The 23,290-nt window shown below is 45.7% G+C and overlaps 1 protein-coding gene across 1 annotated transcript in view; it reads left to right on the forward strand.

The window, feature by feature from the left end:
* Window positions 1–22,830: 22,830 nt before the first annotated feature.
* DENND2B (DENN domain containing 2B) overlaps window positions 22,831–23,290 on the forward strand; it is a 61,333-nt gene continuing 60,873 nt past the window's right edge. The window contains exon 1 of the mRNA XM_088018113.1: window positions 22,831–22,853. Coding sequence (XP_087874239.1) covers window positions 22,831–22,853 — 23 coding nt within the window. The remainder of the gene's footprint in view (window positions 22,854–23,290) is intronic.

Genomic DNA, 23,290 nt, shown 5'->3' on the forward strand with positions numbered 1-23,290 from the left:
TGTTACATTAGTGTAAGTTGCTGATCTTTTTTCCCCCAGTCTATTTTTAATTTTTGACTTTTTTTTTCGCTAATTATTTGCCTTTCACATGTTAAATTTTTCTTTAGGCAAATGTATGATATTTTCCTTGAGGGCTTGTTTTTTCTCCCCTTAATGACTTTTGAATTGAATATTGTGTCATACTTGGAAGAATTTTCTTCACTCATCAGAATTATACAACTCATTGATTTTTTCTAGTGTTTTTATGGTTCCAATTAAGCTGTAATTAAGTTTGTACTAAGGATTGAGGTAGGAATTAAATTTTATTGATAATAAACCTAAAAATAACATTTCTCCTATTAAATCAGCTCTTTATATAAAATTTGTAAATGTCTGTTTACTTCAGTGTTTTTTGTGAGTGAGGCTACCCATATTTAATTTTTTGCAGTATAAGGGTCTTTAGTGAGAGAGGCAGATCAAGATCAAGGAATTGTGCCCAGGTCTTATGATTGCGAGTCGTGGTTTTTGTTTGTTTTCTATTATCCTTACACAATGTAGCCGGATTCCTTTTCTTGAGGTTTGGGGATAATTGCATCACTCCCCTTCTGAAGAACTTTACAGTGAATCCTCTGTGCAATTATATTTGACACATTAGACCTAGGTAGTGTGACATGAAAACTTCGCTCTTACATTATACCTGGTGAAATGAGCTCAGCCTGGCTGAGGTGGGAGCAGAGAGGCAAATGCATGTTTGGTGCTGAGGAGGCTCAAGGGCCAAAGTCTGAAGGGATGTTATGACAAGACCCAGGAAAGATGTGACTCTGGGCAAGGGGAGCAGCAGGAAGAAGTGTGAAGAAAGTTGGCTGCTTAGAAGATTAAGGAAGATTTTTGAACTGGAGAGAAGGAAGAGGAATAATTATTTATGTCGCGCTTACTAAACTAGTAGGTCCCACCTAATGGTATTTTAAAAGTCACCTTTCAGGGCTGGGTCAGCCAAGGGTTGCTGCTCCTAAGGGTTGTGAACCCAGAAGAGAAAGCCTTATTCAACGCCAAAGGAAGTAAAATCCTGCAACCAGAGAAGTTAGGGTTTGAAAGACCCAAGAGAGCAGCATTGACCTGGCATCATTTCTGTTCTTGTCAGCCAGGAGCTTAGGCGGAAATGTTTTTAGTGGGAATAGGCTAAGTAAGGAAGCAGGAAAAACTACTTCAGACCAGCAGACATTCATTAGGCCCCTGTCGACTGGCTACATATGTACATACAGTCCCTGCCCTTAAGTCCTTAGGGAGCTTAGTAGTTCAGTGGCTGAGACACGGAAAAGGTCAACACACTGCAGTGTCATTTATGTCGCTGTATCTGTGGTACCGGGAGGAAAGCGTTTGTTTGGTCCCTGGTGGGAAGAGAGGGAAGACGATGAAGGGCAAGGTTTCACAGAGGAATTAATGCTGATTCAGATTTTGAAGGTTAAATAGATTCTTTTTTTAAAGTTTGTTCCTTTTGACCACCATGAAGAGTTATTTTCTAAGTGGCCAAGCCAAAGGAAGGGCATTCCAGGTAGAGGATCAGCATATGCAAAGACAGAGAGGAGTGGAGCAATATGTGCAAAGTTATGTGCACCTAACTACCAGTTAGTCATTTTGGCTGTGCATAGTAGGGCAGGATGAGCAGTGTCAAGATGAGACTGTCGAGGCAGGTCTCAGGAACTAGGCCTTGAAGGGCTGGGTCTGCCATGGCATACCAAATCACCCCAAACATAGTGGGTGTTTAAACAACAACAATTTTATTATTACCTCTCATGGTTTTGGGGGTCTTGCTTGGGATCTTCTCATGTAGTTTTAGTCAGACGGTGGCTGGTGCTGGAGTCATCAGAAGACTGATTCCCCCCATGTGTGGTGCCCGAGCTGGGAAAATTCAAGCAGTTGAGGCTCCTCTGCTCTGTTGCTCTCACTCCGTCTTTCCTTGACCCTCCATCATTATTCCCTGGGGTCACTCTAGCATGGTGGGCTCATGACTTGAAAGCCAGTGCCCCCAGAGAGGCTGGTGGAGGTTGTGTGGCCTTTATCTAACCTGGCCTTGAAGTTAAGCGCTCTCACATGGGCCACCTTCTATTCCTTGAGGTAGAGGGACCTTTCTGGCTCAAGGAGAGGAATATCAAACAGTTCGCAAACTTGTTTTGAAATCATCACAATCATACAAAGAAACTTAAATTTTATGCTATAGGGCAGTCTTTTCCAAACTTAATTCATTGCTTACCATCTTTACAGTATAACCATGGCCTCTTAATACCTGACCTTTTATTGACATAGTGTTTGAATTAGCTCACGTTCAAACTTAAATTTATTTTAAAAGGAAATGTTATTTCACTCTCTTAAGGTGGAAAATCAATATTCCTTGCCATACACACAAGATAACTTTTAAAGTAAATACAGTGAGAACAAAAAATTTTAGCCAGATACTGCTGCCTATGAAAGTCTCTCTAAAGACCTGGAGTGTTAGAGCTCGGGACAGCAGCAGGGAGTGGAGACTTTCTTCTGAATCAAGTGAGAAGGTTTGAAAGAACTAGCAGAAGAAAGACTTGATCACCTTGTGATTTGATACTGCCGAGGGCCTGCCCTGCAGTTCCTTACCACGCTCTGGGATGCACCCTTGTGGGCCATGGAGCTGCTAGAAGAACCTGAGCCCTGGAGTCATCTGGTAAAATTTGCACTGTAGCAGGATCGCTTTGGCTGAAGTTTAGAAAGTAGACTTGAAGAAAGTAAAAGTAGGAGCAAGGAGATGGTTCTTAGGAGATTATGGCAGAAAGTCAAGCAATTGATAATAAAAGCAGGGTGAATGAGTGGCTGGGGAGTGGAGGAGGTGAACCTGAGGCATTAAGGAGACAGGGTTTGCCGGGCTTGGGGACAGACTGAGCTGGAGGAAGAAGGAGAAGGGAAAGTCAGAGACAGCTTGTAGAGTTGGGGAAAAGTGGAGAAAGGCTGTGGAAAAAGTACAGGAGGGGAAAGTGGTTTATTAGAGCTGGAGTGGAAATGATGAGTTCTGGTTTAGGCATTCCTTTTTTTTTAATTTTTAAAAAAGATTTTTTTTTCTTTTTCTTAAAATTTTTAACATGAATTCACTTGGCACTTTATGGATTTGTCTGATTGTTTCTTTGGGGTATTGTGTAGATTCTTCCTCTCTCCCCTGTATTTTCTGTGAACAGCAGATTAGATCTAGAGGCTTGATTAGATTGACGGTAAGCGTTTTTTTTTGGGGGGGGAAACCCTTTATAAATGATGCAGCAGATCAGAGGCACATAATGTCTGGTTTTCCCACTATTATTGGTGCTAAATTTGGTCACTTCTTAAGGTAGGGCCAGCGAGATTTCTCCATTGTAAAATTATAGTTCTCATTTTATAACCAGCAGATAATCTGTGGGTAACCTTTGGCACTGTTCCCCATCAATCTTTCACTTAAGTGGTTTTATTTTTTAAACTTTTTATTGTGGGAAATGTCAAACATACACAAAAGTAGAGAAATCAAAGATGAACAGCCATATATCCATCTTACTTACTTACTGTAAGTGAGTGAGTGAGTAAGTACTTACTTCAGCTGTTACCAGTACTTGTTTTATCTCCATCCCTGTCTACTTACCTCTCCTCTTTCTCCCCTGGACTTTGGGGAGCAGATTCCAGGCATCATACCATTTCGTCCATAAGTACTTCACAACGTCTCTCTAAAAGACCTCTCAGACATGTTTTAGACATACTGATTTCTGACCAGTGGATTTAGCCGCCCTCACGAAGGAACAAAGAACGCTGATGGTTGAACTGATCCCGAGTTAGGGCTTTACAAGTAGGTCCGGTGGACGGTGAAGGGGCTAGAGATTTGAGGGTGTGATGGATTGTGCATTCCTGCTTGGAAGTTCATACTGCCAATCCTTCGGTGCTCTGGCCTCACAGACCCTCAGTCTTTCCAGCTCTAAAGACTTCATCTTCCATCCTCTCATGGTCTCATCTCATAGCTTGACCGTACCTTTGGCCTCATCACCTGGAGCTCTTCCACTTTCAGGATCCTAAGCTCTGAGATTCCCTTTGCTCCCCAGTCTTCTGAATGTTTACCCCCCCCCCACTTCTTTATTGTCCCCTCTGGACAGCTGATTCTCTGACCTTTCCCTGCTCGTGGAGCCTCTGAGCGCCCTCAGGATTGCCCGCTTATTTTCCGCTTCAGCCCAAACCCCAAAGACAAGAATTCCAGTCATGTGCTGGATTACCTGGAGTTCCCTCCCTCACTTCTCCTTCCCGTTGCTCTTCAGTCCTGATGGGCTCCATAATCAGATTTTGCTGCTACAGCCCCTGGATTTCTGAGGGCTGCTTCATTTTTCAGAAGCACCGTTCCTTACCCATCATTCCTTTCTCAGAAAATTTCTACGATTTCCTAGAGAAAAGACAAGACTCTTAATTTAGTTCTCAAAGGCCTCTGAGATCTGACATTTCTAAGTCTTTCCACTTCTCCTTTTCCCTGGTCTACTTCCAGTTAAACTCCCATCAGACTGAACATCTTGCCGTTTTTCATATGCCTTCTACTTCCCTGCCTCCAAGACAGTGCTCATGCAGCTCCATCCACCCAGGATTGCCCCTTTATTCTTTTGCCATTTGACCTTCCGGGCCCAATGAGTGCAAGGGCAGCCCTCTCTAGGAATCCCTCCTGCTTCTTCAGTTGGAAGTTATCCCCCTCTACCTAAAACCACAGCATTTCATCTCTCCAGTGGCCCTTAAAATAGTCTTCCTGGTATTTATTATATTTATGTTTCTGTTATAACCACCTTACTGGAATGTTTGCTTTTTGAGGGTGGACCTATGCCTGAGGCATTTTGGTGTCCCAGCCAGCACCAAGTACATTAATTTACACATATTGGTGTTCAGTATGTATTAATTGAATGCATGTATGATTGTGTGAATGGAAGGATTTTGAGTGTGAATTCCCCTGGCTTACCAGACACTGTCCTTAAAATTTCCTACAGCTTCTTCTGTTCTAGTGAGGAAAGAATCAAACTTAGCTTGACCTGGCCCCGTAGAGGAATAGACCAGGCTCCTGACCCACATTGCAATGGGTGAAGCACCAAGCTTGTCCCACTGTGGGAGCAGGAACCTTGAGTACCAAGAGTTCTAGTGGGATATTTCAGGTTGGCTTGGCTACATTCTGTGCACTGTAGGGGAGAGGATTTCAAAGTAGTACAGAAAAAGGAAACACTGAGAATGCTCTTGGCAGAGGTAGGAGCAGAGGGATTGGAGAGCATGGTGACCCTGAAGGGAGGGTTTTATTTTCATCAAGTCAGGCCAGTCTTTTTCCTCCATACCTCCCAGGGCTGAACCTCAGTTGAATATGGGAAAACATGTGGGCATGATATTTGCCATTCTTCTTGCCTTGGGACCTTGAGTCATAGTCTAACTCTTCATCTCAAATAGCCTCCTGTCTCATTCTGTCCAACTACTGTTTGTCCTTTAAGGTCTGGCTCACATTTCCTCTCCCACAGAAAACTTGTCCTGAGCTACTCTAGCCCCTCCACTCCTACCCATTGTACTTTAGAGTACTTTTACTCTGTATCTCACATTTGAATTATTTCCTACTGTTATCTTGTCTCCCTAAGTTAGTCTGTGAGCTCCTTGAGTGCAAGAATCACATCTCATGGGTTTTTGTTTTTTTTCCTCTGCTGAAAACAAAGCAGTGATCAGTAATTACCATTGCTTTTATTAAGCAGCCTGATACTAGATCTTGGAAGATTGTAAGTAGCAGAAAAACTGAAGATGGAAAAGGGCATAAATGTCAAACCTCGTCATGGGCTGGTTCTCCAGAGTTTGGGTCTGGGGAGGCAATGCCTGTTCATCTTTACAATCGCCTAGTGTACAAGAGAAGAGAGTGGGTTTCCTGAATTCTGGCTTTTGAAGCTCTGAATTTGAATAGTACTCAGCATCCAGGCAGGTGAGGGTATGAGGTGTCCAGGGCCTGGCCTCCAGGGAACAAGAAGGAGGGCCGATGGCAGGGCCCCACATAGCAGTGGCTAGCTTGGGGTAAGCTGGCACCATGCCAGTTCCTCTGTACGTAGGAGCTGTAGGCACACATGGTAGATTGGAGCTTGAAGGATCCTTCGCCAGCCTCTTCCCCGAGCTGGAAGCAGGACAGAAAGCAGCAAGCCAGTTGGCTGACTTGCCTTTTTTGCCTTAAAGTACTTTGTTTCTGTTGCTAACAACAGACATGGGTAGTGTAAATAAAACACAGACACATAGACACATATGTAGAGACTGAAAATTTGAGTTGTCGGGGGCAGGAGGAGGGGCTGAGGTGGAAGGGGACTGAAAACGTGTAGCTAAGTCTCTGAAGAGCTCAGTTTGTGCTGGGTCCTCCTCCAGCCTTTGGCGATAGGGTAGCTGAGTGGGGGAGCCTGGGCCGTTGAGTAGGATAAGATGCTGCCTGGATACCACAGGTGTCAAAGACGAGGTGTTTGTTAACACTTGGGTGCGAAGCTTCACTCAGGCAGACACTCCTCCGAGGGAGATGCTGGTTATGTGAAGGCTGGTGGCAGCTTCTTCCTGTCTGTCCTGCCTTTCTTTTAAGGTTTTTTGCTCATTGATCCCTTCTGGTGCTACATGTGGTGTACATTGATCGGCAGCAGCTATGGCCTTTCTGGTGGTCTTGACCTGTCAAAGCCCCCTGGGGTCTGTACACTTAAACATGTGACTGGTGTTTTGGGTAATGTCCCGAAAGCTGTGATCTTCCTTAGCGTGGACTGAGACCCCTTCAGCCTTGCTGGGGAGGGTAGTCCTACCAGCAGGAGCTGAACGTAAGAACTAATAGTTGTGTCTCATGTGAGATGAGCTTTTTCGAGACTTGAGGTCCAGATAGATTGTGAGGAAGTTAGGTAATGAGGAATGAGTCTCCATTGCTGGAAATGTACCTAGGGGTGGGCTAGGTGTTCTCTCTTCCTTTATTCCTGGGTCCAAAAGGCATCTAAGATTACATCTGGAGAACATTTTCTGTTTCTGTTTAGGGGGAAAGAAAGAAACTGCATTGATAGGCTGTGTCACATGGAGTTACTGCATTTGTTCCTATAGGAGTTAAAGGATCAAGGTACAGGTGAATGGGTTACCCATTTTTTAATTTAGAAAGTCTGGAAGATTATCCCCATAATAGCAGCAATCTGACTTATATACTGATAGCCTTTTTTGAATAGGAGAGAGAGGAATAGAGTTACTGTCAGGGTCTGAGAATTGCACATTACCCTGGAGGGGCTTCAAGGGGTTACCTCCCATGTAACCTCCATCAGCGGTGCAGTCACAGTGGCACAAAGTCTGGGAACTCTTGAGGAGACTTGGTCACTTTCTCTCCATTCCCTGGCTTAGGAGGGGTAGTCAACTAGGGCTATTATCGAGTGGGGTTGGATTCAGCCTACCTCTGAAGCTGATAAAACTCCAAAGCAGGAGGCAGTACTAACTCCAAGTGGTCAGAGAGAATGATGGTTCTTGCAATAAACTATGTTCTAGACTACCACGCCTGGGTGGCTTCTTGGAGAGGCTTAAGGGGGAGGCATGAAGACCTTGTCCAATCGGACTTCATCTCTCACCCCCACCTCCTCCCCCACAAGTATCACAACAAGTTGCCAGTGAGGTCTGGTCATTGACTTCCTACCTGCCCTGTTCAAGCGGGCAAAGAGGTTGATGCTGAAGCCCTTCCCACCAGTTAGCAGCATGTAGGGCTGTATTGTTTTCCTTACTGTGTCTGGCCTCAATGCCTGGCACAGAGGAAGTGCATGGTCATTGGTTGTGGATTGAGCAGTTTCCCAACCTAAACTTGAGAGGGACCTTAGACTGGGCCTTGAAGTTTGGATAGGATTTGGATGATAAGCAGAGAGGAAGGAAAGTACTTCAGGCTGGAAGTGGTTTGAGCACAAAAACATGGAGGCAGAAATGGACATGTTTGCAGCAGGAGGTATTCTGCCTGGAGAGAGGAGTGCATTTGTATGTGTGTCTCTGGAAGAGAGGAAGGAAGAAGAGAGCAATATGATTGGTTGGTAGCATTTGACAAGGTTCTAGAGGACCTGGGGAATCTGGATCTGGTATGATTGGCAGTTAAGGAGCCCAGAGGAATGGCATGATGATATCGATGTTCCAGGATGCTTAGTCTGTCATTTATGAGCAGGGAGGACTGGACATGAAAGAATAAAGGGAAACTAGTAATGATAATAGTAATATTTCACATTTATTTAGTGCGAGGTGATAAGCTAGAGAAAAATTGCACAGAAGATGACATAGTTAGCCTCTTAATATTTGGCTATATTTGGCTTTTATTTGGTTAAATAAGAAATGGCTCCAAGGACATCTTCTTCCTGGGCTCTGCTTCCCAAAACGTGTCCTTGAGGCTGCTGGAGTTGGGGCTATTATCTGGCTCAGCTGGGCTGCTGAGTTTCTGCATACTCCCTGCCAGGAACTAATGTCCTTTGGCCTCAGCTGGGGTGTGTCCCCAATCCAGCCAGCTGGAAGGTCAGAGAAATTAGCCACTAGAATGTGCCCATTAGTGTGACCAGGGGTTACAACCTGTCACTGGAATCTTAAGCCTGGGAACTGCTTCTCTCACAGGGCTTTTCCAAGTTGGAACAGGCTAACTGTTCTAGCACTGACTGCTCCCTTATTTGGACACTAAATTTTCAGGGTGAGATTGGACTTCTCCTTTGGTTTAGGAGAGTTTTTTTAAGGATCTGATATCCTTGTGAGTGATTTTCAGAGAGAACGTGACATCAGAGCCATACCTTTCTTCACCTGATTCTTTCCTTGGCCTCTAGACCATCCACTTACAAGACCAGGATGGGGCCCTGTCCACTTACCTCAGTCTTCCAGGGGAAAAACTGGATAACACATCATGAAGCCAAGAGTCAGGGTGGCTGAGGCTCGAGAGTCTGGCACCAGGGCTTGGGGGTGACTTCATGCCCAACCTTGGGACTTATCTCTTGGCTTTGGGGAACTTACTCTGTGCATTGACTTGGTGGATTTGTGGTTTATCAGCCCAGCTTTATGTGGGGCCAAGGTGGGGAGTGAGGTGTAAGGGAGGGTGTGGATGGTGGATGGTGGTGGTGGATGGTGTGGTGCTGCTGAGGGTGAAGAATCTTTTTTTTTTTTTTTAGTTTAAATACCAAATTATATTTCCCCTGGATTTTCTTTTCTTTAAATTTTTTTATTGTTATGTTAATCACCATACATGACATCATTTGTTTTTGATGTAGTGTTCCATGATTCATTGTTTGCATATAACACCCAGTGCTCCATGCAGCACATGCCCTCTTTAATACCCATCACCAGGCTAACCCATCCCCCCACCCCCCTCCCCTCTAGAACCCTCAGTTTGTTTTTCAGAGTCCATTGTCTCTCATGGTTCATCTCCCCCTCTGACTTACTCCCCTTCATTCTTCCTCTCCTGTTATCTTCTTCTTTTTCTTTTTTCTTAAAATCTGTTGCGTTATTTGTTTCAGAGGTACAGATCTGTGATTCAACAGTCTTGCACAATTCACAGCGCTCACCATAACACATACCCTCCCCAGTGTCTATCACCCAGCCACCCCATCCCTCCCACCCCCCACCACTCCAGCAACCCTCAGTTTGTTTCCTGAGATTAAGAATTCCTCATATCAGTGAGGTCATATGATACATGTCTTTCTCTGATTGACTTATTTCACTCAGCATAACAAGGATGAAGAATCTTTTGTGGTAACTTTGAGAACATATTTCTTTCCTGCTCACACCCCACCATGGAAAGCTAATTATACCAGAGCTCAGCCCCTTCAACTTCTGCCTCTCCTTGTGGTTGAACTCTGTGAGCTTAGAAAAGTAATTGAGCTCATAAAGGTGACATTGGATCCTCCTGGAAGAAGGAAGGCAGGAAGGAGAAGACCATGTTTCCTGTGGTGTGCTTTCACTAGTTGGAACTCACTGTGGGGCAGCCGTCAGCCCTTTGGGCGATTACCGTGGGCTTAAAGTGTTATGCTGTATGTGGAAGAGGCTGTAACTCATAGAGACGGGTATGACTGTGGAGTGGAGGCAGGGCCTCCCACCCAACCCCAGGTGAAGGCTGACTGAACTGAGAAATGGTTCCTGCCCAGAAGGAAAGCACCTCAGGCGGCGGTAAATTCTTTTTGCGCAATGCCTCACTTCATCTGCACAGCCACACTTCACGGTGGGAACTGTCATCTCCATTTAATTGAGGAGGAAACCAGAGTTTTGAGAGGTTGGGTAACTCCGAGCTAGTAGAGGCAGAGGTGGAATTTATATCCAAGACCACTCTTTTCCATTATTCCTTATAGAGGAAACCATGACAAGCCATTAATTTTAATATACTTTTTATTTTAGAATAGTTTTAGATTTACACAAAAGTTGTAAAGATAGTACAGAGAGTTCCTGTAGACCTGCAAGCCATTAATGTTTTTCTTCCCCTTCTGGTCCATTTTATGAGGATTCATGGGGTGGGGGAGGGGGGCATACCGATTTTGGAGTAAGGACATTTTTTCCAAAGATCCTAACTTGGAGATTTTTCAGCTAGGAGTTTTGAAAGTCCCATCAGAGTACATTGTTCCTTCCCCAGTTCCACTGTGTCTCAGCTCTGCTGGACTAGGCTAGACCTGGCTTTGACATCTGGTTTCAGAGTCAAATACCCTAATTTCTGACGTTCTCAGTAGAATCAGATAGCAGTTGAGTTTTGGAGCTAGGGAAGGCAGGTTGCTGTGGGGTGGATCCCTAGCAGCTTGGCTCCTGGACATTCTTCTGTCTGATGGGACTGTGATGGGGGGTGTTAACAGTTTGAGCTGGTGTTTCAGGGCCCGGAGCGAGAGTCCTCCTGAGGGAGTCAGCGAACATCAGTGTGGTGAGGCCTGTTTGCTTGGATGCTCTCTTGAGTCTGCCCTTGCACAATGCGCAGTGTCTTGTGGCCGTCACTTCTCTGGGCCCAGGCCTCAGTATGCAAGCAGGCAGGCTGGCTGTGGGCAGGATAATGTCCATGGGTAGCTGGTGTGCTTTGTTTTGGGCCCCAGGCACATTCTCCATTTAAGGGAAAGGGGTCTGCAATCTCCTTGGCTCTGGGTGTGAATGGGCTGGCCCAGAGTTTGCTCATGGCCTTTGCTGGATGTGCTTTTTCAATGAGATCATTTCAGAATTACATTCCTATGAAATTATATTTCACTCAGGACGTGAAACTGGATTTGTGTAAAAGCATTGGCACTAAAACTCAGGGCTCAGAGCAGGGCAGAAATGAGGATGGGGAAAACAGGCTCTTCTTTAGAAGGAGGAGAAGACAGAAAGAGAGAGAAAACAGTTGTTAAAGGATCTTGCATTGAAAATTGGTACACTGTGAGCATCCCCGGGGAGTCGAGATTGCCCCTCAGACCCTGGAAAGGCAGACGTGATGTTTGTTGTCCCAGCTGCCTGCCGCCCCCAGGCAGTATGCGTTCACCCTCCCACGTTGTTCTCTATCATAGCTTGTTCTGTTTCTGTTTCTGTCTCCGTCTCTCTCACACACACATATGCATACACGGCCCTTCCATGCTGACATGATGAGATTATTATACTCTGTATGATTCTGATTTGTATCTGTGTAAATACTGTTCCCTCCTCTCAGAATGCCCTTCTCTCCTCTTGTCTGCCTAGAAAACTCTGGGCACTCTCTCAAACTCATGTCAGCATTGCCTTCTCTGAACTCTGTTGTGCTGCCCGAGACAAAGTTAATTTTCGGTGCCTCTGTGCTATCACCCCCTTGTGCATCCCACTCTCCAGTACTTCTTCTTGGTGTATCTGGAGGGCAAGACTATTTCCTCCAGGACCTCGTAGTGTGCTTCATAAAGAGCAGGTGCTCCTTAAATGATTGTTGAAGGAAGGAAGTGAATGAATGAGGACTTGGATGTGAGCAAAAGTTGGGTGCTGCAGGCAGGGCGAGCCACAGAGTGGTGGCTCACACAGCAGAAGTAACGTCAGAGGCCCTGAGACTCGAGAGTCAGATATATGGAAAAGGTGATGCATGTGTGTATGTGCACAAAAATACGGAGAAGTTTGAGGACTGGTAAGACAGAGAGCCCAGTGAGTTCTAAGTTCCATGGGCAAATTACAAGGATTGAGTCTAGACTCATTCAAGGTTAGATATCTGACGCCACTTCCTAAGTGATTTGTGCAAAGCTTCAGCAGGATAGAGAGGAAAGAGCTCTAGGTTTGGAATTGGGGATTCTAGTGGTGGTGGTGATAATACTCATAATAATTATTAACAACACCGATGATAATAACATAACATAAGAACGACATAATCCTTACTGTGGACCAGACACCATTCCAGGCACTTTTCATACATGAGTCCATTTATCCTTACAATAAGCCCTGTGAGGTAGCTGCAGTATTCATTGTTGCCATATGAAGAACTGAGGTCTCACAGCTACAAAGTAGTTCTAGACCTGGTTCTGCACTTACTAGTTGAGCGACCTTGGGGCAAGACAGCCTCCCTGAGCCTCAGTCTCCTTTGTAAAATGGAGACTGGCTGGCTTAGTCTGTAGAGCGCATGACTTTTGATCTTGGGGTTGTGAGTTTAAGTCCCAAGTTGGGTGTAGAGATTAATAAAAAAAAAAAAATTTGGAGAAAGTACCTACTGCATTTAACCTCTGAGGCTTGTTTGGTAGGCTGCACTGAGATAACATGTGAAAGTGGTTTTGAAACGTATAAAGTACTCTACAGTACTTTGGGGCCAGTGTTTGGGAAGAAGGGAAACTTGCATGGTAATTGTGGTTTAGATATTGGGCTCATACTTAATGTGTACGCCGGTCTGAGTGTGGGGCCACAGTTGTACTTCACGGCTGCCCTGGGCTACATCTTTGATTATATTTAGACTCAGGATTTGAGCTGTCATTAATGAATCAAGAAGCCAGTTTTTATTGGAGCCAAGTGTATATGTGAATAGTCACTAGAAACAGATTCTTCAGGCTCACCAGTTCTTCCTTCCTAGTCAGGGAAGTAGTGCAGAAGCAGGGTGGTAGACATTTGCATGGGGGAGAATTACTCTGTCGGGCCCTCAGGAGCAGTGAGACCACTTGAGCTGGTGGTAGAGAGGTTGGGTCAGAGAAGAGGCCTGTGTCAGCTCCGAGAGCCCAGCTGCCCAGCACTGACTGCAGGATTCTGTGGGTTGGTGGGTGTGACCCGGTTTTTTCTCAGGTGAGAAATTTGTGGGGAGTTTTAGTAATTGATTTACATCGCTATTGCCTTGATAATGGAGACTGTGTCCAAGAAAGTGGTCCATTTTTGTGGGCATTGGGCCCACAAACGTGCCAATACTTAGGCTTGAGAGTGAGCTATGTTGAGCCAGGCAGTAGATAAAGAAGAGGGGTGAAGGGAATGGAGTAGGGGTGTCTCCATGTGCAGCCAAGGAAGAGCAGTGTGGCCCTTCTGAAGCTTGTTGTTAACCAGTATTCTCTGGACATCCTTAGAGCCAAGTGGCCTCCTCCATGAGGTCTGAGCTCAGAGTGCCTCCAGCCTGATAGCTGCCTGGATGGGCCATGATGCCTGTGTGAATAATTATAGGTCGCTGAACAGAACCGCTAGTCAGCTACATCCCTCAAAAATGCCTAATTGTAGGCTACACATATGAAAATATACAAGAGATTAGATACATGTCATACCTCATTACAAAGAGCAATGGCATGAGTCAGATGTGACTTGGGTGGTTGTTAGTATGTGAGAGCTGCTTGGTGAGCATGCTGGCTGGCCCAGAATGATACAGGAGGCGTGTTCCGTGTGCTTCCCATGAGAAGACTGGGGACTTAGGGAAAGGGGAGAGAATATATGCTGGACCATAGCTTGCTCTTTGTATCTGCACTTACAAATAAATGAATGTGGCTGCCAGTTCCTCTTTGGGAATTGTTTCCAGCACCAGTTTATAAACCACATTAGGAAATGTCACATTTGAGTCCCAGGACCCTTGGCATTTGTGAGTCTTTAACATTCTTGAATTTAACCATTTCTGACACTCCTGAAGTCCTGTGAAGTGTAGTAGTTTGTAGACTGTGGATTGTCAACCACAAATAAGCTATGGCAAAACCATAGGCAATTCCAAAGAACAAAGGAGAGGAAATTTCTTTTGAGAGAGAGAGAGAGAGAGAGAGAGAGCACGCACAACGGGGAGGGTGAGGGAGGAAGGGCAGGGGGAGTGGGAGAGAGAATCTTAAGCAGGCTCCATGCCCAGCTCCATCTCATAACCCTGAGATCATGACTTGAGCTGTAATCAAGAGTTGGAGGCTTAACTGACTGAGCCACCCAGGAGCTGGGATGCTCTTTTCTTGAGGGAAAGGGGAAGTTGGGGGGGCGGTTCAAAAGGTAGTGGCTTTTTTTTTTTTTTAAGATTTTATTTATTTATTTGACAGAGAGAGAAACACAGCGAGAAAGGGGACACAAGCAGGGGCAGAGGGAGAGGGTGAAGCAGGCTTCCCGCGGAGCAGGGAGCCTGATGCAGGCTTGATCCCACGACCCCGGGATCATGACCTGAGCAGAAGGCAGATGCCCAATGACTGAGCCACCCAGGTGCCCCTGTAGTGGCTTTTTATTGACTGAATTGTGACAGTCTGTCACTGGCCGGGCTATTGCGGGGGGAGGAGAAAAACCTTTTTTTCCTCCTGCTGGGATAGGAAAGTAGCTGAGGTAGTATGGACTTCCTGTTGGGCCTGCAGTTGTGAGAGCTTCCCCTTCTGGCCTCTTGACTCCATTTTAAATGAGGTTTCTTTTTACTAATTTTCACCCTGAGGTCCGAGTTTGAAACATGGTGCTGCAAGGACTCAGGAGAGCAGGGTGCTTTGTTGCAAGTCCGTCTCTCTTTGTGCCCAGCATTGGCATATCTGCTGAGCTCGTAGACCTCCATTCAGAATTATCCTTGAATTTATGAGGAAGGTAAAATGGGTTAGGATAAGGATTCTTAAAATGAGTCTGTGGAGTAGCTTGTGAACCCCCTGAAAGGAAAACCCTAAAATGGTAGACAGAAACCTATGTTCTCATGAACTTTCTGTGGAAGTTCTTGGGGTTTATTAGATAGCCACAGGCCTCTGGGACCTCAGAGTGAGTAACTGCTGTACTCTAAAAAGTGGAGATTTGGGGCAGTTTCCATATGCATCTCCCTTAATATAAAGGCTCTGTTTATTCTAACCTAAGATGGTTTTCTCTAGTTTGTGGTTTTTTTTTTTTTTTGGGGGGGGAGTCATATGGCTCTGAATGAGTTACCACCCTTGAAGAATGCAGATTTTCCTTCAGAGAAAATTCAAATCATGTTCCAAAGCCTCTGAGGGCAGTTTCCAAATGGGAGTTTCAGAAATGTTTTGAGAATGTACTGGAATAAACATTCAAGCCTCTAAGAACTACTTTGAAGAGGATAATGTCTGGTATATTGTGAATCTGTATATCGTTATTGTTAAATAATCTGCTTCATTACCTAAGTTATAACTCTCCAGCCCTCAGCAGTTGGAACCAAGCCTACAGCCCTACTACAAGCTAGGCAAAGAAGATCTTGGAATTATTTCTTTGAAAATTGATCTGTAGTAACTACGTTGTCATTCAGATGTCCTCTAGCAGGATAAATGCCTGAGGCTGATGGGGAAATTATAAGCTCCTTAAAAGAGAAGTGAAGGCATCTGAAAATACTTCATGTTACCTAGCTGGACCATACTTACCTACTGCTGGACTAAGGGAGCCTGGGTTCACATAGGAGCCTACTTTGGTGGTGGTGGGGTGCAGGGGGGCGGCTTTAATAAATACCCAGCCAGTTGCTCTGGTCTGGTCCAGCATATGCTGTCTCAGCATGAGGCCTCTCCCTGGCTGAGAAGGCAGCCTGAGCTCAGTCTAGATTTCTAAGCTTGTAAGTAGCAGTAGAGGTGGTAGGTAGGGTGCATCTCTGGCCTTTGGGGTCCTCTTTCCTCTCAGTTTCAAGTTTTTTAGTCAACTCTAAAACCAAGGAATCTCAATATGGAAGGGACCTTACATGGCATCTGTGCTAAATTACAAAGCAGGGGGAGAGGGGAAATAGACCTACCTTTTCTACCTCATTCACTGCTGTTATCCCCAGCATCTTAATTGAGTGTCATGTGGTAGGGATTCAAAAAATACTTTTCAGAAGAGTGAGCCCCTGTGAACACCCACAACTTCGGCAGACCATTGCTATTGCTTCATTTGTTCATTTATTTGACAACTATTAATAAGCACCTACTGTGTGCTATTTACTCTAAGATCTGGGATATACTACAGTGACCAAGACACTCCTTGTCCTCAAGAGCATAGTCTGTAATGGAGAAATTGGGCATTAAAAAGAACTTAAAGTCTTTAATTTGAATTTAAGAATAAAAAATTCTCCCTCATTTGGTCCATTCTAGATCTTCTCATGTCTGAGGTCTCTTTGGGGGCCATAGAAAACACATGTCATCCCTTTTTCACATGAGAGCCTTTCAGAATTCTCAAGGCAATTACCCGCTTCCTCCATCCCCAGTCTTGTCTGCTCCAGGGTAAACATTCTCCATTCCTTTAGTCATTTCTCCTGTGACATGCCTCTGAGTGCCCCCCCGTCCTGGTCCCTATCCTCAGATTCAGTCCAAGCCGAGCCTGTCCCTCTGACAGTGTGGAGTCCAGAACTCAACACAGTATCCCAAACATTAGGTTCCAGGGAACGTTCCAGCCTGGAGCCTTTCCTGCGTTTCCGTTTTTCTCTGCTTGCTCTGGGCCCAGGTGATGGATGATGGAAAGAGAAGGTCCTGGACTTGGCCCGACTGAGAACGTCTTCACATTTGGCGTGGCTAATCCTAGAAGTGAAAACTCCTTTCTTTTGTCTCCTTTCTGCCTTCACCCCTCACCCTGCTGCTCTCCAGTTGATGTAGACAGTCTGCATACAGCCTTGCTGCCCGTGGTTTGCCTTTCCTTTTCTGAGCCACTGCTTTTCATTTCCAGGGAAATTAGCATGAAAAAGCAAATTCTAGTTCTGTAACTTAATTCTGTTCCAGCCCTTTGTCCCATTCTCTACCCCAGCACTCACCAAAAGTGACAGAAGTTGAGTCTTGTGACATCACAATAGTTAGCTATTGTATCAACTGCAGTGATGTCACCAACCAACAGAGGATTATGACTTCAGGGAAGAATGGAGGGAGGGAGTGTAGCAGGCGAGAGACTCCTTGGGAACAAAGGAGTTATTCTCATGTAAATCTTCACCCAAAAAGCCCAGTTGGCCTTTCGGTGGATGGGCTGTCTTCCGTGGAAGCCCTCACTCAGATTCCCATTGCTCCCTCTCTCTGGATTAATGGTTTGGTTTGTGGACATGACACAAGTCTGAGCATGTGTGGAAGTCCCCTGCCGGCCTGGCTTTAGGTTTTGTTCACGAGGTCAGTGCCGAATAGAGGTTTTTAGGGAGGGAGTTCGGAGGAGAACCTGGGAGCCTGGGGTGAAGCTGACACAGATGTGCCCAGCCTCTCGGCTGAGAGGGAGCTGGTGTGCAGCCACTTCTCCTCAGGCATTGGTGGGGGCGGGGGTGCAGCTGTTCTGTCAGCCCCTGTGTGCCTGAGTGTGCCCTTCATAGACCCAAGTGCTTGCTGCCCACCTCCTTGTGGGGCCGGGTTGGGCCTGCCCTGGGAACTCCAAGGCTCCTTGATACAGAGATGTAAAAACACCTGCTGCAGAGGTTCCCAGACTTTCTCAGTTCCTGGGCCCTTAGCGTTTCAGTAAATTTTTCACAGTGTCCATACGCCAAAAGAAATACCTAAGTTTCATTTTTGAAGCATTTAGGTCTAAACCATGTAGAAGGAGCTGATATCCTAACAACTGAGTCGCCATTTGAAAAAATTATACACATAATTTGAAAGGAAAAATATTTGTATTTCATTCTTAAAGAATCACAGTTACTAACTAATGGGACAGACTGGGCCCTATACAACATCTCATGTCTTGGTATGGGGACAGATGGTAGCTACACTTGCAGTGAACATAGCATACTCTAGGAACTTGTAGAATCACTGTGCTGTACACCTGAAACTAATGCAACATTGGGTGTTAACTATAGTCGAAAAAACCCCTCACATCTTGGAATCAGAGTGAATATTGCCATCTCACTTCCTGCTCTAAATTGTTTCGCACATGGTACTTGCCTTTTATCACTGTAGCTGCTGAAAACCCAGCTTCACAAAGAAAAGACATCACTGAAAAGAATGTAGTGTAATCCGATGTTGAAAGTGTGAACTTGTGGGGTGTCCAACAAATGTTGAATATTGCTCTGTTTCCCTCCAAAAAATAAAATATTTTGCAGCACCCCTGTGAGTTCATTGCAGTGCTCTAGGGTCCCTCAGCACACAGTTTTGAGAACCACAGACCTGCAATCGCCAAGTAACACTTGCTTTGTTTAAAGGAGGATAAAGAGGCAAATTCTGTCCCCATCATGACTCTTAAAGAAGTTGGGCAGACGGATGGACAGAGTCCCCTTACTTGCAGTCTCTGCTCCAGTGTGACTGCATTTTTAGGGGAAGGTCTTTCTTTGACCAGGGTCTGTGTTTGTGAGGGCCTCTGTCCCTAGGTGGGGAAGAATGAAGAGAAAAGGCCTGAAGAGCAGCAATAGAGGAGCATCTCTGATTTTTATTTTCTGTTGATTCAGGGCCCTCTGAACTAGATGGCTTAAGGAAAATGGGGTTTAAACACCCAAGAATTTGGGGGCCATGAGTGGGACCTCTGCTAATATCCTTTTCTAACTCTATCCAGTTAGAGCTGGGCTGCAGGGTTGTACTTGGGATGGAGGATGGCTTCCCGCCACAAGATATGACAAAGACCAAGGGACAGATGTGGTCTGGTATCAGTTATAGAGCTCAGTGCCAACCTCTCCAGACTCCGGTGTCTGCCACTTACTATGAAACCCTGGGCAAATTACTTAACCTGAGCCTCAGTTTCTTCACCCATAAAATAGAAATACTGACAGCTAGGTTACATGAGATAAATGCATGGGGAGGCTGGGTGGCTCAGTCGGTTAAGTATCTCACTTGGGCTCAGGTCATGATCTTGGGGTACTGGGATTGAGCCAAGTGTCAGGCTCCCTGCTCAGCGGGGAGCCTGCTTCTCCCTCGGCCCCTCCCCCCACTTGTGCTCTCTCTGTCCCCCCCCTCAAATAAATAAATAAAATCTTTTAAAAAATGAGATAAATGCCTGATAGAGCCAGCAGAGCCTGGCAGTATATGTGCACTTTCTTCTACTACCTTCCAAAATTGAGAAACAAAGGGCTTTTCTCCAAATTCAGCCCTAATGATCTGGCCAAGGTCTGTAGTATGAGACTCTTTATTCTTGATAACTTTCTGTATCAAATGTTCCCAGATCTGCTGAGCCCTGCTGAGCCCTGTAACCTGTGTACCCACTCTGTAGATCCCTTTCTCACTTTCTAAGTGGCATATTTTAAATGAACAGAGTTCTTAATGTAGCTGAATTTATCAGTGTTTTCATTAGGTTATTGCTTCTTTGTGTTCAGCTCAAGAAATCTCAGCCTGCTCCAAGGTCTGTCTCCTTGGCTTTTGCTTGTGGTTTTTCTTCTGCTTTCAGTGTTCTTCTTCTGCCTTCTTTATCTTTCCCAAGCCCTGCAAGACTCAGCCCAGTGTCACTCCCTGTCTCCTCCGGAAGCCCTCCCCAAAATCCATTCTGTCCACCTGATTAGGTGTCTTTCTCCTTGTTCCCAGGACTCTGTGTTCATACTTCTTTCACAGTTCTTGTTACATTGTACCAAATCCTTTTTATTTTATTTTATTTTTTAAAGATTTTATTTATTTATTTGACAGAGAGAGACACAGCGAGAGAGGGAACACAAGCCGGGGGAGTGGAATAGGGAGAAGCAGGCTCCCCACCGAGCAGGGAGCCCGATGTGGGGCTCGATCCCAGGACCCTGGGATCACGACCTGAGCCGAAGGCAGCTGCTTAACCAACTGAGCCACCCAGGCGCCCCATACCAAATCCTTTTTAGTCTAACTGGGGCAGGATGGGGAGTTGCTCAAGCGCCAGGACCAGAGTAAAGCACAGTAGCATGGGGGCCTGGCTGGGAAGATGTTCTCAAAGGGCTCCAGGAAGTAAATGAATGAAAAGCCTTGGGTGCCTGCACCTGTCCCTCTTCTCTACTTCTCTCACAGTATTTCCCAGCCTTTTTCAACCTGTTCCCTCTTTTGATGAGCATAAAGATTACATTACAGTGCTTCAGACAGGGCTGATGAGTTGTATCCAAAACAGTGGACATCAGAAAAGGAAGGTCCTGTGATTCATTAAGATCCACAGAAAGGACGCTTGCATTTTGCAGTTGGGAAATCATTGTAATCTTTGCAGAGAGCAATTTCAGGTGAGTTCTTGGGCAGAAGCTACCCCTGCCCTGAATCTCTTGGGTGCCCAGAAGACTGGCCCCTTTTGAGTGTTCTGAATGGGTATGATTGTTGCAGGTAGGTCAGACTGAACTGGGAAGACTGGTGGGGCTGGAAGCTGGGCCTGGACAACAGAGCCCAAAGCTGCTCACCCTGCCCAGGGAGGGTCACTCTAAGCTGGTGGCAAATGTTTTGTCATTCAAAAAATATTTGTTGAGGACCTGCTGTGTGGCCATTGAGTATACAGCTGTGAATAAAACACAAAAATCCTTAGCTTACATAAACATAGTAAGTGGAAAAGAAAAGAGTATTTTAGGTGGCCATAAATGATACAAAGAAAAATAAACCAGAAAAGGGGGAATAGGAGTGCTGAGGGACAGCAGGATGGAGGAAGGTTTTTTGTTTTTTTCATTTCTTTTTTTTTAAGATTTATTTATTTATTTTAGAGAGGGCGCTCGTGCAAGAGAGTGTGGGGGGGAGGGGCAATGGGTGAGGGAGAGAAAGAATCTTGAGCAGACTTCCTGCTGAGTGTGGAGCCTGATGCAGGGCTTGATGTGGGGCTTGATCTCATGACCCATCTCATGACCTGAGCTGAAATCAAGAGTCTGATGCTTAACCCACTGAGCCACTCAGCTGCCCCTGGTTTTTTTTTTTAAGATTTTATTTTTAAGTAATCTTCACACCCAACATGGGGCTCAAACGCACAACCCCCAGATCAAGAGTTGCCTGCTCTACTGACTGAGCCAGCCAGGCGCCTGGAGGAAGGTTTTTTAGTAGCAGTTTTGTTAATACTAATTTTTTACAGTGTGGTCAGGGAAGGCCTCACTAAGAAGGTGACATCTGACCAAAGTCCTAGGAGAAGAGGGAGCAGGCTCTCTCAGGGGGTGTGCCTTAGTTACAGGGCACAGTAGGTTTGAAGGCCCTGAGGTAGCACTGTGCCTTATCTGTTTGAGGAAGTGACAAGGGGACAGTGGGACTGGTGTGGAAAGAGTAAGGGGAAGAGTAGTTGAAATGAGGTCAAAGAAATCATAGGACCCCAGCTGATGAGGGCCTTGTGCGTCATTGTAAAGACTGTGGCTTTTACTTGGAGTGATTGGGAGCCATGTCGGGGTTTTCAGCAGAGAAGTGACAAGATCTGCACTGATGCCGGTGGCAGCTTATTGAGGGTGTGTTCTGTTAGTTAATGTTTTCTCAGTGAAACAGGAAGCAAAATCAGCTAGGAGAGTAAGGACAAGGGAAAAGGTTTGAAGGCTGGGAGTTGGGGAAAAACTAACCCATTGCCTAGAGACCTCAGGTGTGTTCCCTCTTGGTTCTGAGTATCCTCTGTTTCTTGTAGATGGCTTCTTGTTGGTCTCCATTTTCTTTCTCATTATAGAGGTGGGGTCTTCTCCCTATGCTACAGATAGGAGAATGGCAATATTGAGACTTGGCCAATTCCTTTGGCCCTTACTATTTCCTAGTCCCCTTCTGAGAAAGTTGGCTTGTGGGTGGTATGTTTTTTAGAGCAGGGGAGGCATCTTGCCATTGGTCAGGTTGAGTTCAGCTAGACTGGCTGAGCGTGGGAGGGGTGAGAAGGAGGTCAAGATTCAGTATCAGGAAAGGCTTCAGAAGTTGACATTTGAATGAGTATTTAAGAAAGAATGGGGGAGGAGGACATTAAGATAGAAGGAATCAGTTGAACAAAGCCTTGAAGGCATGAACGTCCCTGGCATGCGCAGGAAATGGCAATGACGGTAGCTGGCCAGAGGGAAAGCGCTGGTGTGAGATCGGTTTGAATCGGCATCATGATGACGGGACCACAGGCTCTTCTCGCCAAAGCTAAAGAGGGCAGTGGTTAGCTCTCAGGAGCAGGGCTCTTTGTGGGGCAAGCCTCTGTTCTACTTTCTTTTTCCAAGTGTTGCCAAGTCATCGGACAGAGTAGTCTCCATTGTCCTGGCAGAGCTACGATCAGCTGCTTGCTGAGAGGCTGAGTTTCCAGACCGTGTCTGGGTTTTTTAAAACTATCTTGGAAGCCACCAGATTTCCTTTGCCTAGAATTGCCTAATAAGCCCTCACCCTTTTTCAGGCTTTCAGGAAACATTTAAACCCAGCTTCCAACCTCCACAGAATCTGTACTGAAGTGGAGAAGGACCATCTGGCAGGAAAAGGGATTGAAAATGGTTGAGGTTGAAAACCCAAACTTATAGGCCTCTTTGAGGAGGAGGGTTGGGAAAGAGGATGTGGGAGTGATAAATGGACAGTGAAGAGAGGGAAAGAGCTGAATTTTTTTGATTATTATTCAACAACAACTGAAAAAAACCCATCTTTTTCCCATGGCTGGTTGAGGAGGATTTCAGCCTCACCGGGACCTGTAAAATCTGACTTCCCAGCAAAACAAATCTCAGTTCCTTGCCACTTGACGAAGCTCATAATCCCCTTGACATTTTTGCTTGAAGGGTTTTCTGGACCTAGAATTCCAGAACCTGGGGCTGGAATGGAGAAGCTCCGGGGTAGAAGGTATACAGAAGTAGTGACAGAGAAACAGGGTCTGGCATTTTGGAGGGAAGTATGGGATAGAGTGGAGAAAATCGTTCCTGGCTCCCTTTCTAAAGCTTCTGTTGCCCACCCATCCAACCTCTGAGCTGTCCCCTTTCCCTTGGAAACCCTTGCTTTTAGGCACAGCAGAGCCAAAGACAGGTTGTGCGCCGATAACCAGTGAGAAATGAATCAGAAAAGGAAGAGGGGGATGAAGGAGGAGAAGCCCACGTGAATGAGATGAAGGCAGGTTTCCCAGGAACAGCCTCTCCTTGTGGGTGTGTTGGATGGGAACCTGTTAGTGCAGTAGCATTCCGGAAAGTAATAGGGACACTTGTGAGAAGATTGATTGAAAGCCCTGAGGTGGATGAGATCGGCTGAGGGGTGGGAGGGAAAGGCCTGCCATTGACAGTCTGACT

Source organism: Eumetopias jubatus, unplaced genomic scaffold (genome assembly GCF_037043125.1).
Source record: "Eumetopias jubatus isolate StellerSeaLion01/CBP00866 unplaced genomic scaffold, mEumJub1_p1.0 scaffold_13, whole genome shotgun sequence".
NCBI classification, from domain to species: domain Eukaryota; kingdom Metazoa; phylum Chordata; class Mammalia; order Carnivora; family Otariidae; genus Eumetopias; species Eumetopias jubatus.